Genomic DNA, 15,301 nt, shown 5'->3' with positions numbered 1-15,301 from the left:
TCAGTGGTTCATGTGTAAACATACTGTGCAGCAAGAACACAACCTGTCACCGTCTGTTGCCATAAATCCAGCCATCAAATCACAGCCACATCAGGACATGCTGTACTGTACCAACACAGAAAAAGCACTCAGTCCCCTCTCAAATGTCACATAGGAATATACTATCAGTTCACTGCCAGTGCAGGCAATCTTGTGCATGTGTGAGACAGCGAGGTGAGCGATAGACGGGGCAGTTTCTTAGTGTGCCTCAGTGAATATGACAACCATCTGGTGCACACTGGCATTTACATAGACTCTAATCATGAAAATCGCAAGTATTTAATTTAATGCACACAGTAGTAACAGTTTTGAGTATTGGCTAATGTATGATGCAATATGATGTTGCATCTCCCTGTTAGGCTAGTGACCAAAATGCAAATCGTGTATCATTGTTTATGATCTTGTGTGCCAGAAAAGTTGTCTTTGTCAGGTCATACCCGGCCTGTCTAGCAGTGCCCGTGCTATCTTTCCTATATTCCTCACTTCGCTAAATTTTACATTCATTTTCACCTCACCAGGTGGGTTGGTGACATTTGTTTCTGCGAACCAATAACAACGGGGTGAAACAATTTCACAAATGCAACACTAGATACACTGTCATCTCTGCTGTAGTTTGAACTTGCAGAAAGTTACGGATTTCAGCTTTAAAGTCACAGCCCCATGACAAATGCAGCTGCCACAAATCCTCTATTTCACACTTCTGGAAGCACTCTCTGTCACACATGCACACATGTAGACACACACACACACTCCTGTAAGCACGTGCACACACATAAACACACCATACATGCCACATGCACAATCATACACAATCCCTAAGAGCAATGCCGCACAGCTCAAATAGGCCGGCTAATCTCAGCGAGGGAGTGCCTGTGTGTGACTTTGTGACCGTGTGCATGCGTGAGTGTGAATGTGTCTGTGCATGCATGTGTGTGAGCAGCTCTGGCAATGTCACAGAGCGGAGAAGAGCAAGTTGGATAGAGAGAGAGAAATCAGAACAGAGAGAGAGGAACGGGCTGACAGACCAGGATAAAGGGATGAAGAGAGAAAAACTAGAGATGTAGAAAGAGAAAGGGGATGAAATATACTGAGGCTGAAAGCAGAGGAGAAGTGTCAGATGACATGGTTAGATAAGGAAGCATAATAAAGGGTAAGCTAGAGAGACAAAGAGAGAGATGGAGATAACATAGAAAGAGATGGATTCCAGATTAAAGAGAAACTGATAGGCAGAGAGAGAGACATAAAAGCAGAGTGCAGGAGCTGAGAGTAGGAAGGAGGATTCCCAGCTCTGAAATGAGCTCTGAATGAGCAGTTTAGGCACCAACCGTGCGAGGCATGGGGCCAGCTCACAGGTTCAGAGCAGAGCACACATTAAGCCTCATATAGTAGTTCCTTCTCTGAGCCCATGACCATAGCCCACTATGACTGAGGTTTGTTTCTGTAAAAGCTTAAAGTGCTCATATTATGCTCATTTTCAGATTCATAATTGTATTTAGAGGTTGTACCAGGATAGGTGTACATGGTTTAATTTTGAAGAAACACCACATTTGTGTTGTACTGCACATTGCTGCAGCTCCTCTTTTCACCCTGTGAGTTGAGCTCTCTGGTTTAGCTACAGAGTGAGGCATCTCACTTCTGTTCCATCTTTGTTGGGAGTCACACCTAGGTAAGAACTACCAGCCAGTCAGAAGCAGAGCATGAGGGCGTGCCACACTAGCAGCTAGACAAGCATTATAACGTGTGTTACAAAGTGACGCCCGTTTGTCACAGAAGTAAAGGCTGGACTACAATAGAGCTGTTTGGAGCAGTTTGTGAACAATGTTTTCTGTTGAAGATGGTAAGTGCCTTTGGGGTGGACTTTGGGCTTTTTCACTTTGTAAACCTATAACATGCACAAAAAAGATAAAGTATATAACACAATAAAGGAAAGGAAAAAAGCCCAAAAGCATAATATGAGCACTTTAAAAATCAATCTTTGTAACCTTGAGGATTTTGAGATTCAACCTATGGAATACTCTTCATGTATTTTGCTCTCCATGTAAGAATGTTAACTGATACTTCCATTCTAAACAACACACAAGTACAGTAAAGAAGCAGGTAGGGATTTGGTGTCTACTCAAAAATATTGCAAATGAAAACACACTGGTTAACCTTCCACATATAGCACGGCCGCTCTAACCACTACGTAAGCAATGTGAAACTGAATTACTGCTTGAGTGGATGTTACAGATACCTGTTTTTATGAATCAAAGCACAAACACAAAATATAGGACAATTTCATGGCACTGGTGATAATACCATGACCAATGGTGCTCATGTATTGCACCTGCAATGCCGCTGTAAAAGCAGAAATTAATCTCCTAATAAGGTAGGTGCATTAAAAGCAGAACGTTATAGTGCACTCACAGAGGACAGAGAGTGTGCTGAAAGGAAACTGAAGTCCTTGTCTGGGACACACAGTGCTACAGGCACAAATATAGGGCACCCAAAATATGCCACCAAGGGCCAACAATGTCCCCGTTTAAGATGAATTGGGGATACAGAAACCTCTAACAGATCACATCTGAGTTATTCATTTCTAAGATGTGCTTTAACATTTCTTGGAGTATCAGTGCATTCTTTTTCATTATTAAACCATTATTCAATCAACAAAATGTCTGCGCTTGAGTTATATTTGTGAAATATTCAAGAACATTAGCACATACAGCTAAATACAAAATGCTGGCAACAAAAATGGACCATAAGGAGGAAGAAAAGAGTTGTGGACCTTCATGAAGCAGGGTCAAGGCCCAAACTTCAGGTTTTAATGACTACAGAGAACTATTTTCTTTTTACAGAGCAAGTATTGTGTCTTCTTTTGTATGTTGTATATGCCCATTAATATGTGTCCATCCCTTGGTAGGGGAAGATTTAAGAAAAGAGTAGCTTGTGCTGTGCTTAATTTGGATGAAAATAACCATTTCTTTTGGTTGGCAAAATCTCTGTAGGACATCAGGACCACAGAATGCCATCAAATGCTTACTAGTTTCTTCGTAAATCACAAGACCCACAAAATCCTAATTTGGTTAAGCTGAGGCTACTTGATATTAATCCTTAATATATTCTTAATGGGAAATAACTATTGAGACAGTCACGTCTTATGGAATATATTGACTCTATATTGTCTTTTGTGAGAATTTGGTTTACATTTAAATTGAATTCATCACTATCGTCACTGAAATTAAAATCTCAGATAAGATACAAACAGAGACTGTATGGATATGATTTTGGGTCCATGTTGGTGACATTTGCCAGCTAAAGCCATAAAACTAATCAAGCACTAGTGCTTATGCTAAGAAATGTTCTGAGTTGGCAGAGGCAAAAATACACTGCAGCACCAAATTTACTGAATACTGACACTCTACTGCACTCCCCTGGCCTTTTAGGTATAAGAAATGTTGACAGAAATGACCCAACAAGTAGGTAAAAACCTGCTTGAATGAAATTGAAACTCTGCCAGCAAAAGGTATTTGCACTTGATCTGCATTGGCAGGAAATTAAGGTCCATAATGTTGAGGTGTCAGAATAATGAGGCTGTCTGTGCTTTGCATTTCTATAAACACAGTATTAGTGTATCGGCTGTGACAGTGGTGACAGCTCGATTTATTTCTCAACCAGTTGTCAAAATGCTGCATTGGTACGCATAATTACCTGTGTCCATCTTTCCGTCCTGAGCAGCGGGTCCGTCTGGTATTACACTCTTCACTTGCAGGAACTCATCAGGCTCGTCGCCTCCGATGATCGTGAAGCCAAATCCCATGTTGCTCTTCTGCAGGGCTGTCGACAGGAAGTTCCCCTTCAGCTGAGTAGGGTCCCTCGTAAACAATGGCTTCTCTGAAGGGACAGAAGGTTTTGAAGTATGATTTTCATGATTTCATATATTCTTGATATTTTGAAACCATGTACAGGTTTGTGACATTGAAATTAAAGTTTGAAATTATCTTTTCAGTGCTGAATGAAGCTATTGTATTTTTTTTTTCTTAATACAAAAGTGGCAATAAAGACACATTTGCCTTAATTCCTGATAAGATGACTCATATGAGATATGAAGTCTTCACTCAGATGAAGCCGTACATTATGTACTGGTCTAGTATGTCCTCATACTCAGATTAGCCCACTAGGGGCCTCAGGGCGAGCATGTTCTCTGTCCCCAGCACTGCCAAAATCTCCATTTGACTCTGTACATTGTGACATTGTGTATCTGTCTGGTCAAATAGTCATGAAACTGGCCGTTCTATGAGAGATTGGTTAGGAAAACGATGAAATGCACAATGTTAAATATAAACCATCTGTACAACAGGGAGAATTTACAAGTAATTTAAAAAAATCTATCAGCACATGAGTTTCGGGGGCCCTAGATGGCCGGAAGATCAAGGCCATGTGTCTGTGTGTCTTTTCAACAGTCCTTGCATTTTTGTGCAAGTCTGTGAGTGTGTCAGCATATTTTGATTTAAGTACAGCACATACTGTAGTATTCCATGTGTACCTCTGTATATAGTGGGCAGTGGTAGAGCGGAGAGTCCCTGGCTCTGCATCTGCCTCTGCTGCTCTAGGCGTCTTTTGGCTTCCAGTACTGGGTTCTCAAACTGAGTCCTTCGATTGATATGACTAAAAATACAATGCAACATTAGAAATAATTGGAAAAGGGATCATTCAAAGCTTTAAGCTAGAAATAACAATATCACAATGCAGTTCTGCATTCAAAATAATACCAAAGTTAGAAGCTATTAACAGTAAAATGTACTTAAGAACCAAGAGTGTTCATTCAGAACAATCCTGCCTTTCAGTGTGTTAAAACGTTGAGCAATATTGTTGTGTCATCTTGAGTCAAATGACTCCCTGTTGGGAGAAAGGGTTGCTAGTCCTGCAGATCCCACTGAAAATCCCGAGTCTAGCTCTACAGCTCTTTGTCCAAATTTCAGCTGCTTTCTGCTCATTGTTTTGGTGCACACTGTTGTGTTAATATGAGTCCCTTTACAGTAGCTCTCAACTTCTAACCGTGTAAGATGGTGGGTAGCTGCTTAGGTGGTGTCAGTTCCACTACTCAGCTACTCATATACTGTTGGCTAGTTTGAAATATAGCAATATGTCATATCTTATGATTGTTCCTATGTCTTTCATGTCAAATGTTTAAATTTTCCCAAGTAATTTGTAACTAAAACCAAATGTTGTAAGAAAAAGTGTCAAGATCCCCAAACTGTCCTCTCAGGAACTATTCATTATACTTCAATCACAGCTAACTTGGTTTGGATGAAAACAAAATTGAATGTGCTTCCAAATTAAACAGATGCCAATACAGTATGTTTGTAATGCAACAGATTAGATTATCTTGACCAGGTGAGCAGGTTTTTCTCAGCAGCATTCTCTTGGTAGTCCATACAGACAAGCATTTCACTGTAAAAGTTAAATGAGCAGTAAGACATAACGAAGAAATGAGAATTCAGTCATTTATAATTTATAATGAGGCCTTGTAAACCTTAGAAATGCATTTCCTGTTTTACTACAGAGCAGCTGAGTTAACCAAAGTCAACAGGGAGACTTACTCTACATAGTAGCTGCCGTAGATGGGGTCATCTATCTTCTCCCAGCCATAGGGCAGCTCTGAGAGGAAAGGGAAAACAGACGAGGGATATGAAGTCAGTTTACGCTGAGAGCAGGAGAAGGAATGTAGACACTAAATTGAACCACTGAGGGCAGACAACATGAATCTCAGGGCTCACAGCTAGGCGCTCCCAAAGTGCTCCTTTAATAGACAGACAACACTTCAATCTGCAGCAGTGGCTTCTTCATAGAGACACGAATCACAACACAGACATTGATACAAAGCAGGGAAGGAGGTAAAGAACATTTAAATCGTCCGACACATCTCATCTTTCTTTCAGTCTCTTCCTTTTCTTGTGTGCATAAATACTTCAAGGCCCAATACCGTCACCATATTACTTTGTGTTTGTCTCTTTTTTTCCTTTCACCCACCCACTCGTTTTCGCCTTGGATGGCTTCCATGGCTGTTTTGTTAATTGTTTCTTCCTCTACCTCCTCTCGTTCTCTGTTCCCTCCTCACTTCACTCATCCCTTTGCTGATTTAGCTCTCCTCTCTCTAAAATATCTGGGTTAATACAGTGCACTATAATGAGCTCCCTCTGCTGGTGTATGAAAGATCCAGGATGTTAGGGTTTTCAGCTTTAACATTAAGCTTTCACTAAGGTATAAGGACCACAACAAGGGAATTGACTTCTTGTATTACATACAAGAATATACACACACCCTGATTGAAAAAGATGACAAATATGCAAACAACAAGGGACTTGGTTGACCCCACACACACACACACACACACACACACACACACACACACACACACACACACACACACACACACACACACACACACACACACACACACACACACACACACACGATGCTTCTGTTTCCATACAGACCATAACCAATGGTACATAACCAAGTACTGAGTATTTGCTTCAAATGCCCGACCAGATTTATAGTCATTACCTCAACCCCACTCACACCAACTCCTCTGGGCAAAAACAATACAAAGTACTGGTGAAAAAAAATTAAGAATTACTTATTGTTTGATGAGGTTGTTCCTCATGTTTTTGTTTTTTTTTTGTTTTTTTTTAATCAGGACCATGATCATTTTAGACTATTTTATTTCGGCAAGGTTCCTTTTCGGCTGCTTGTGTTTAGATAACATTTCATATCTGAGAACTTTGGCTTCTGCTTCTGAAAGATGAATTTTGTAGAAGGACGTGTTGATAACACAAATTTTCTATCTAATAAATAACGTATCCTGAAAAAAACTGATCGGATTTGGTTGTTATTATAAGGAAAATGCTTGAGACAAATTGCCATTTACGCCATTTATTTAATTAAACATTTACTTGGTGTGACAAAATACACATATGTCAAATAATTTGTCAAATTTGTATGGTACTAGCGAAAGTACAGAAAACTTTTGAACAATACCATGATTTGGTCTGCATGACACTGTGGCATCATCCCTTCACACTGTAATAACACAATAATCTGTGTGTGAATGCGTGTGTCTGAACGTGTACAGTGTATGGTGTGCCCTGGCTGCTGAGCATGCTGACTGTGCAGCCCAAGATGAAAGGAGTGCACACCGCAATTATCTTAGGTCTGCTGCTTTACCGTTTGCTCCAACCACCTGCACTGCCATTACCTCAAACAACCCTCCTCATCCTCGAGATGTAAAAGTCACACTTCAAACCACCTTAAATTCCCTCCCACCCTGTCCATAAGCCACCTTAAATGTCGGCCTAACTCATCCACTAGTCGCTTGCCCTCCCCCTAAAGTAAAAGGGAGACAGTTTCCATGGAAACCACCAGTGCAAGTCTTTTTTTCCCCGCCTGAGCTGAGGGCTCTGTCTTGTCTCTATTTCCTGCTGCTGAAATACAGAGACAGTGTTTGCGTGTTTGTTTTAATGCATGAGTATACAGTATATTTGCAGTATGTGTGTGTATTAGATGGCTGAACTGTGTTTGCATGTCTAAATGAGTACAACAGTCATTTTCTTTGATATTAAATAGAACACCTCATCATGCGTCTGTATTTAGTATGAGCACAGAATGGCTTGCTTGTGTGTTTGGGTGCTTGGTTATGTGTATCGTATTGTTGTTATTGGTGTCTCTCCTGACATGAAGTCTAATTGTGATTCCTCTGCATTAGATGACTCATCTTCCCTCTGACACAAAGTCTCCCTGACCAACAGGCAGCAAGGAACAGATACAATGAACTCATCTGACTCACAGAAAAATAAATCCCACCTCAACTTCAACATCAACTCAAAAGCACCTTCCAAACTTCTGATAAAACATAAACCAGAACTCATATTTATGTAGGGCTGCAACCAATGACAACTCATAGGCTATCAGTCTGACAACAATTTAGCCTCCAAGGGGAAACAGCCAATATTTCTGGAGAATCGTTGTAGCCAGGGGCTAAGACTTCCTCTTCCCTGCGCTGGCCGTTGTTTAGAGTCCGATTAGCAACCAGATTCAGGTCCCGACAACATTTGGCCAACAAATATCAGCATATGAATGCAGATAAATTAAAAGAAAATGCTAATAAAAAGATAGCATTTTTTGCCTCTTTTGCCTTACACATGGACTGTTACCTGCATGCAACCAAAGCCTGCACAAACGTGATTGGTCAATACTACTCAGACGACAAACAAAAACTAGAATGCTTACTATAAAGTCCAATAGTCCAAACTACCCCATATATATTTAGTTTCAGTATCATATAAGACGAAGAAAACCAGCTAATATTCACGAGACGCTGGAACATGAATTCTTGGCATTTTAGCTTAAACAAGAGTCTACAGTCATTCTAGCTTGTCTCTTGCTCTGTAAGGCTGTACTGAATGTTAATATGCTCACAATGACAATGCTAACATGCTGATATTTAGCAGGTGGCATGTTTACCATGTTCACCATCTTAGTTGTGAGTATGCTAATATTCATTTCATTTCATTTTATTTATATAGCACAAGTAAACACAACAGAAGTTGACCACTGTGCCTCACATAACAAGAGTCAGATAAGAAAAACATCCTTCAGACAACAGAAAGACATAAATAAAAAATAAGAATTTAAAGAAATGCACGCTCCAAGAGATAAAACTTGAGTTTGAGTTTAAACTCATATAAGGAGGACAGCGATCTCAAGGAGACGGGGAGGCTATTCCACAGCTTAGGACCAACAACAGCGAAAGCACGTATATATTATTATAATATTAGCTAATTAGCACTGTTATAGCGACTCCTTCACTCATTTTCTCATTCCTTTGTCGCCTTTTTGGAGGATTGTGAGGATTGTTCTTAGAAAAAAAAATCAGTATTAAAGATCTCACCAAGAACCCTGTTAACCTTATTATAGGCTACCTTTGGGGGAGGAGGAGCCGAGGTTACCATTCTTGAGATTAGTTTAACAGTTGTTTCTCCAAATTTAAAGTCCAAAGTCTAAATTTCATAATCTCAAAATTAAATAGAAAAATAAATTAAATACAAATCATCGTGTTTTTACTTTGAATTAATTAATTAATATGAATAAACTTACTATGGCTCAAACAAGCACTGGCACAAAGCACAACTGAGGCGGATGACAATGTAATTAATTTTGAGAGTATTTGGTCATAAACCAACTTTAAGGTTTTGAACTGACGATGGTGCTAGATGAAAAGACATATTATTGAACTGTATCAGCTCTAATTATATGACTGCAACTCTGTATTGTGTTTGTTTTTGTCTTTGCACTGCCATATTAACACTGCACAGAAAGCACAAATAAGAAATACAAATTTAAAAAGAGCTATCAAGACAGAAACAAAGAGAAAGAGAGAACTTCTTTTCACTGTCTCCCTCTAGTCTAAATTCCTAATTCTCTACATTTCTTTCTCCGTTGGTTACAGAAGGGGTTTCGACATCGTCACATCAGCCTCAGTGAGAATTCCTGCCTCTAAATGAGCATGACAACAGCACTGAGATTACTTTGAAACCAGCGTTGGGATTGAGTGTGTATCAAAGGCAGAATTGAAACCAACACTGTCCCACTCTGTTCTTGCCTTTTCTGAGCGAGAAAGGAGATATGGGCTTGTGTTACGTAACAAGAGACATGCCTGACAAAAAGACTGCAAGCAACCCAGATCTGTGGTGACAAGCCTTTGAACTCTTGGAGTCATCCTCAGCATACAGAATATAGATACAACACAATGCACACAAAAGTTGCACATTTGAGCAAACACACCAGCACAAACAAGCTTCTCCTTAAATTCACCCAAAAACACAGCATGGGAGCAACGGGAAAGGGAATAGTCAATGAGAATATGAAATGCTAAAGGTAAGTGGAGCAAAAAGACCAGACATGCATGAGATGGAAGCAACGGGGGGAATAACAAGAGGGAACAGCAGCTGAATGTTTGTCTGCTTCCTGCCTGAGGCCGTGAGACTCTGGGAAATCCTTCAGGCAGATGGGCAGTTGAAAACAGCGCCACCTCTTCCCTCTGTTCCCTTACTGTTTATTCACTCTCCTTGCAGAATATGACATCCTTGCTTTCATGCATATTTCATCATTCAAAAATTACCATTTCCATTAATGTGAACAAAAATGAAAAAATGCCTTTAAATTGTCACTTGGTTCACAGGAAGCATGCAGAAAGTGGCAGTAGAGCACATAAGAAAGAGCTACAGGACAGGACACCAGAGTGATCATTGAAAGAAAATAATAACAGGGGGAGTACTGTAGAGCAGAATGCTGGATTAAACTACTGTATATCCTTATATCATCCATGTGGCTGCTGAGCTGCTGAGCTGAGATATTTTCTGGCAATTAAACCTTTCTAGAAGGCATCAATTCAAATGTGCTGCAAGAGGATGTGATGTGTCATCCAGGACCCTTACAAACATTCTGCTAACAGCCTTTGATAACAAAATCCTCTGCCAGCGGTGATCACTTAAGCTCCCTTTAACTACTGCTTCCCCAAAGATAGAAGGAGGCAGAAGAGCAAAAGTCAAAATCAACTTCACACATTAGAAAAACTGAGAAAGAAAAGAAATAAAGAAACAGACTGGCCTTTTCCGGGAGGGGGGCTTAAAGAGACAGGTGCTAAAACTAATCGTTTCAGAAGGGTGAATACAGGTTAATTCAGACAGACAGTATGAGAAATATAGTGTTTTTTAAACATTAAAGCATGTAAACGTGTTCTAGGAGAAACCCAAAATACAAGTATGAACCTGAAAATTAGCATAAAGTGGGACCTTTAATATGGTCAATCGCACAATACAGATGTTGTCATTGACATATCTTGCCTTCTTTAGACAGGAAGACTAGACAAGGGTCTAATCTAGGGTTTCAAAATGCTAACTGGCAAATTACTTTTTATAGAGAGCAGAAGAAACTTAACAGGTTCTGTTCAGTCACAATCACATTGACATATTTGCAAAACAATCAAACCTTGGAACATAACCTTACTCAACAATATGTCATATGCTCCACTCCAACTGTCTAGACAGACATTGAATAAAAAAAAACAACGTTTTATTTATTTTATATACCGTATATATAATATAATATATTGATGTCATGATTTCAGCTCACTCTAATTTTTAAGAACACTCTAGTGTTGTTTTAAAACCTATAAATAGAGAAACACAGAAGTGATCACAGACAGAAATAACAGCAACACAAAATAAGTGGTCACAGAGCATCGCAGTTGACAGAAACCTGGCATCTAAATATCGCTGGCGTTGGTGAAAACCGATCTTTGCTCTGCCAAGACGAAGCTGAAGCACGCAGGCTATGTTTGTGAAAAGGGTTTGTGAATTGACGACAGTAGTGTGTGTGTGTGTGTGTGTGTGTGTGTGTGTGTGTGTGTGTGTGTGTGTGTGTGTGTGTGTGTGTGTGTGTGTGTAGAGAGTGAGAACCAGTGTGTGCAGAGCTGAGCGGCGTTATTAGAATTCCTGTCACAGTTCAGCCTTTTACTGGGCAGAGGAACAGAGGGAGGGACGGAGAATGAAGGTAAGAGAGAAAAAGAGAGAGAGGAGGAAAATTAAAGAGAGGGAGATTGAAAGAGAGAGTGAGGAAGACATGAGGTGAAGGAGTGCAGGGGGAGATGGAGATGGGAGAAAATTGAAGAGATGGAGAGCAGAGATGAGGTAGAGAAGGTATTGATTCAGATTTCGCTCTGGGGAATCACATCACAACCTAATTCACTAAAGGCTGTGACAGCAGCAGGGATGTAAGATCACCTCATTGTTATATATCTGATCACACTGAACCACAACAGGAACTCTATTTTACATGTTTGACATCAGCACTGGACTTGCGTTGTATTAAACCACTGTTCTTAATTTTTTGTCTCCGAAATAGATTTGTTTTTACCTCATCTTTACACACCTTTGCTTCCCATCATTAAAACTGCATTAAAACAAACATTAAAAAACAAATTACATTCTCGACTGTATTTTCTTCTCAACAAATCCCGCTAAAGTATCCTACGCCTTTGCTGTCCAAAAACTATTATAATTATAATTATTATTATAACATAAATGAGTCACTCAGTTCCACATATATCATCCTGCTGCTGTAAACACTCACTAGAGCAAGTAGGACCCTGTTAGGACCCTGGTTAGCTCACCTGAGGTTTACTCCTCAACGCAGTGGCCGCAGGTTCAACTCTGACCTGCTGCCCTTTGCTGCAGGTCATTCCCCTTCTCTCTCCCCTTTCAAGTCTAAGCTGTCCTATCCAAATAAAGGCCTAAAAATAATCTTAAAAAAAAAAAGAAGTCAGAGGTCGGACCTGGGAATGACGTCACACCCGAGTTGACCGCATTCCAGTTAAAAGTTGGAAAACCATTATATTTTACGGGATGGGGGGGGACTCTATAGGTTAGCCACTGTTAGCAATACCTGTGGATAACAACGCATTACGTGGTATTTTGCGTGTAGAAACACCGTAGCAACACGTCCACAGGGAGAAGATGGACAGTACTGTATGTACGACGTAAATAAAACACAAGTGCTAATTAAACAGTATATTCATACAGCGTTCACTACTGTTGATGCTCGGAGCAGCCATGTTGGATTGTGATTTCAGGGTTGGTGAGGTTCTCCCCACTTTCCGAGTTGTAAATCTGACTTCAGGGGGCGTTCCAGTTAAAATTTGCCTGGGAACTCAGATATGTCAAGTTCCCAGTTCAACTGGAACGCACCACTGCTTCTTTTCAAGTGGTCACAAATATCACGATTCATCACAGTAAGAAGAGACAGTGTAGATATTTAAACTGCCTGCACACAGCTAATAGCTGTCTCTAATAAAATGGACAAGTTGCTAGCCAGTGCAACCGCAACCAAGAAAATCAACACTGGCTCCCCCACCCCCCTCCCCCCCCCCACTCGCTTTGTATAAAACAGTGGTTGGCGTATTTTCTAGACATAGTTATGCTTGAGCTCTCTACAGCAAGGGTTAACAAAGCCAAATCATCGACTATAGATCTATGGAAAAATGCAGCAGCACAGTATCAGAAGTATCAGTCCTAATGACCTAATGATCACAAGAAGTAGAAGAGAGTGACTAGCCAAGTTGTCTTGTTTATGTTGACATTTTTCAGTAATGTTTTACTCTGATTTTAATAAATTACTGCTGCAGATATTTGGTTATGAAAGCATAAAAAAGAATATCGGCTGAAATGAATGCATTCCTCTCTACATATCTTGTAATACATTTCTATGCTAGTAATCACTTCTCAACAACAAATCTAAAAAGGTACATTTATTTGTATTTATTATTTCTTTCCTTCTGGATTTCAAAATCCTCCTTTATATGTGTGAGTACCCCTCCCAAAATCTGTCGAGAATGGTGAGACCAGCTGCAGACTAACAAACAGCTGCAGACTAACAAACACATCAAACAAAGTCTTTTTGTGCTCTTTTTCTTGAGGAGGGAAAACAACTGGAACAGTGAGCCAGGAAGCGACAACACAGGTACTCAAACAACAGGAGATGTAGAAAAGACACGCTCCCACAAATGCCACAATATGAGCTTGACTCAGATGAACACAAACTAAAGCTTATAAAACAACCAAGCAAACAGGTCGTTCAGACTCACCGTCTTCCCTGCATTCTTCTGGTGGCTTTGCTTTCTTTGCGAGCCGAGGATCCAGCCACGATGTAGTTTTAGTGTTGTGACTGGCAATAAGGAAAGGAAAGGGGAAAACAGAGGTCAGAGAGGATGAGAGGAAAAGATGAGTGCAAAGTAACACTAATGACCTGTACGTGTGTGTGTGTGTGTGTGTGTGTGTGTGTGTGTGTGTGTGTGTGTGTGTGTGTGTGTGTGTGTGTGTGTGTGTGTTTTTTTTTTTTTTTTTTTTTTTTTTGGGGGGGGGGAGGAAGAGAAACAAGGGGATTTCTAAGGTAAACTAAATGGCCATTAATCCACTAATTCGCCCTCAGCCACTAATTAGTAAGGGTGAGAAGTGAGGGCAAAAGTTCGTATGGCTTTGCATGTGTGTGTGTGTGTGTGTGTGTGTGTGTGTGTGTTTGTGTGTGTGTGTGTGTTTGTATCCAGTAAGTCTGATTAGTAGCATTAAGTTACATTAATTATTCAACACAGAGGCCAGAGCTATACAGTTTACACACCCAGCCCTACATAAACCAAGTAGGTGCACTTTGTGAGGTGCATTACATTGGATTTGTTTTTAAGCATTTTTATTATTTACAAGTGTATGGTTTTTCATAATTGTTATAAACACGTAACCCCCTTGAAACAGCTACAGTACACATATTTAAGTAGGATGTTTTTCCTCTTACTCTATGAAGTAGACCTCCCCCTTCTCGGTGTAGGCCATCTCCCAGTTGTCAGGCAGAGGACCCAGCTCTTCCTCATCTATGTCTGGAACATTGGCGGGGGATTTACAGGGAGATTTTGGGGCCTCCTCTCCTTCGGTGGGGGGCTCAACAGAGGCTGGGGCCTGGCTGGACATTTCAACAGCAACTTCCCCAGAGGCATCTGTGCTCTTGTCCTCATGTTCACTGGACTCTGGAGCACACACACAGTTATTCTCGCATACACTGCACACTACATACGCCATGCATGATGAGTCAGAGCCAAACCATTGCACAGCTATGAACCCCCAGGAGAGAGAGAGAGAGAGAGAGAGAGAGAGAGAGAGAGAGAGAGAGAGAGAGAGAGAGAGAGAGAAAATGAGCATTGAGCATGAGGAGACAACAACATTGGGATGTCAGAAATGGAGAAACAGGGAAAGACAGAGACTTTAGGGTTCAGAGACTGAGTCAGAAAACACAAGTAAAAGTGACGAGAAAAGCTGGTGGCATCTAAGTCAGTGGATGAAAAGCATATGATAAATAATCCCACAATATTCCCATTGGGACTTTTAATTTAGGTGCAACAAAAACAGAAATGGAAAAATTACCAAAAAAAGCACATTCTTTCACAGGCCTTAATTGGGCTAAGGGTCCATATCTTTATCCGCGCCTACTAAAAATAACCCCCAAATCACACTGAACTTTTCACCAGAGCCAGTTCTATAGTTATTTTTACCTTAAACGTGTAGTGCGGAACTCATTTTGTCCAAAAACTGTTCAAAATCAGGCAGGCAGCATTGGTGTCAGCATTAAATTACAGAGATTTATAGTTTTGTCGTGATGGCTGAAGAGCATGTGTAAA

General features: G+C 40.4%; 1 protein-coding gene across 13 annotated transcripts in view; it reads right to left on the bottom strand.

Annotated features, from left to right (window-relative positions):
• LOC120563726 (membrane-associated guanylate kinase, WW and PDZ domain-containing protein 2-like) overlaps window positions 1-15,301 on the bottom strand; it is a 94,436-nt gene that overhangs the window by 21,598 nt on the left and 57,537 nt on the right. For all 13 annotated transcript variants that reach the window (XM_039808091.1, XM_039808099.1, XM_039808100.1 and 10 more), the window contains 5 exons: window positions 14,425-14,653; window positions 13,724-13,803; window positions 5,622-5,679; window positions 4,565-4,686; window positions 3,730-3,912 (listed from right to left, as the gene is read on the bottom strand). In XM_039808091.1, coding sequence (XP_039664025.1) covers window positions 3,730-3,912; window positions 4,565-4,686; window positions 5,622-5,679; window positions 13,724-13,803; window positions 14,425-14,653 — 672 coding nt within the window. The remainder of the gene's footprint in view (window positions 1-3,729; window positions 3,913-4,564; window positions 4,687-5,621; window positions 5,680-13,723; window positions 13,804-14,424; window positions 14,654-15,301) is intronic.

This window comes from Perca fluviatilis, chromosome 8 (assembly GCF_010015445.1).
Source record: "Perca fluviatilis chromosome 8, GENO_Pfluv_1.0, whole genome shotgun sequence".
Taxonomy (NCBI): Eukaryota; Metazoa; Chordata; class Actinopteri; order Perciformes; family Percidae; genus Perca; species Perca fluviatilis.
Note: the sequence above shows the minus strand (reverse complement) of the source record. Positions and strands in the feature narration are given on the sequence as shown.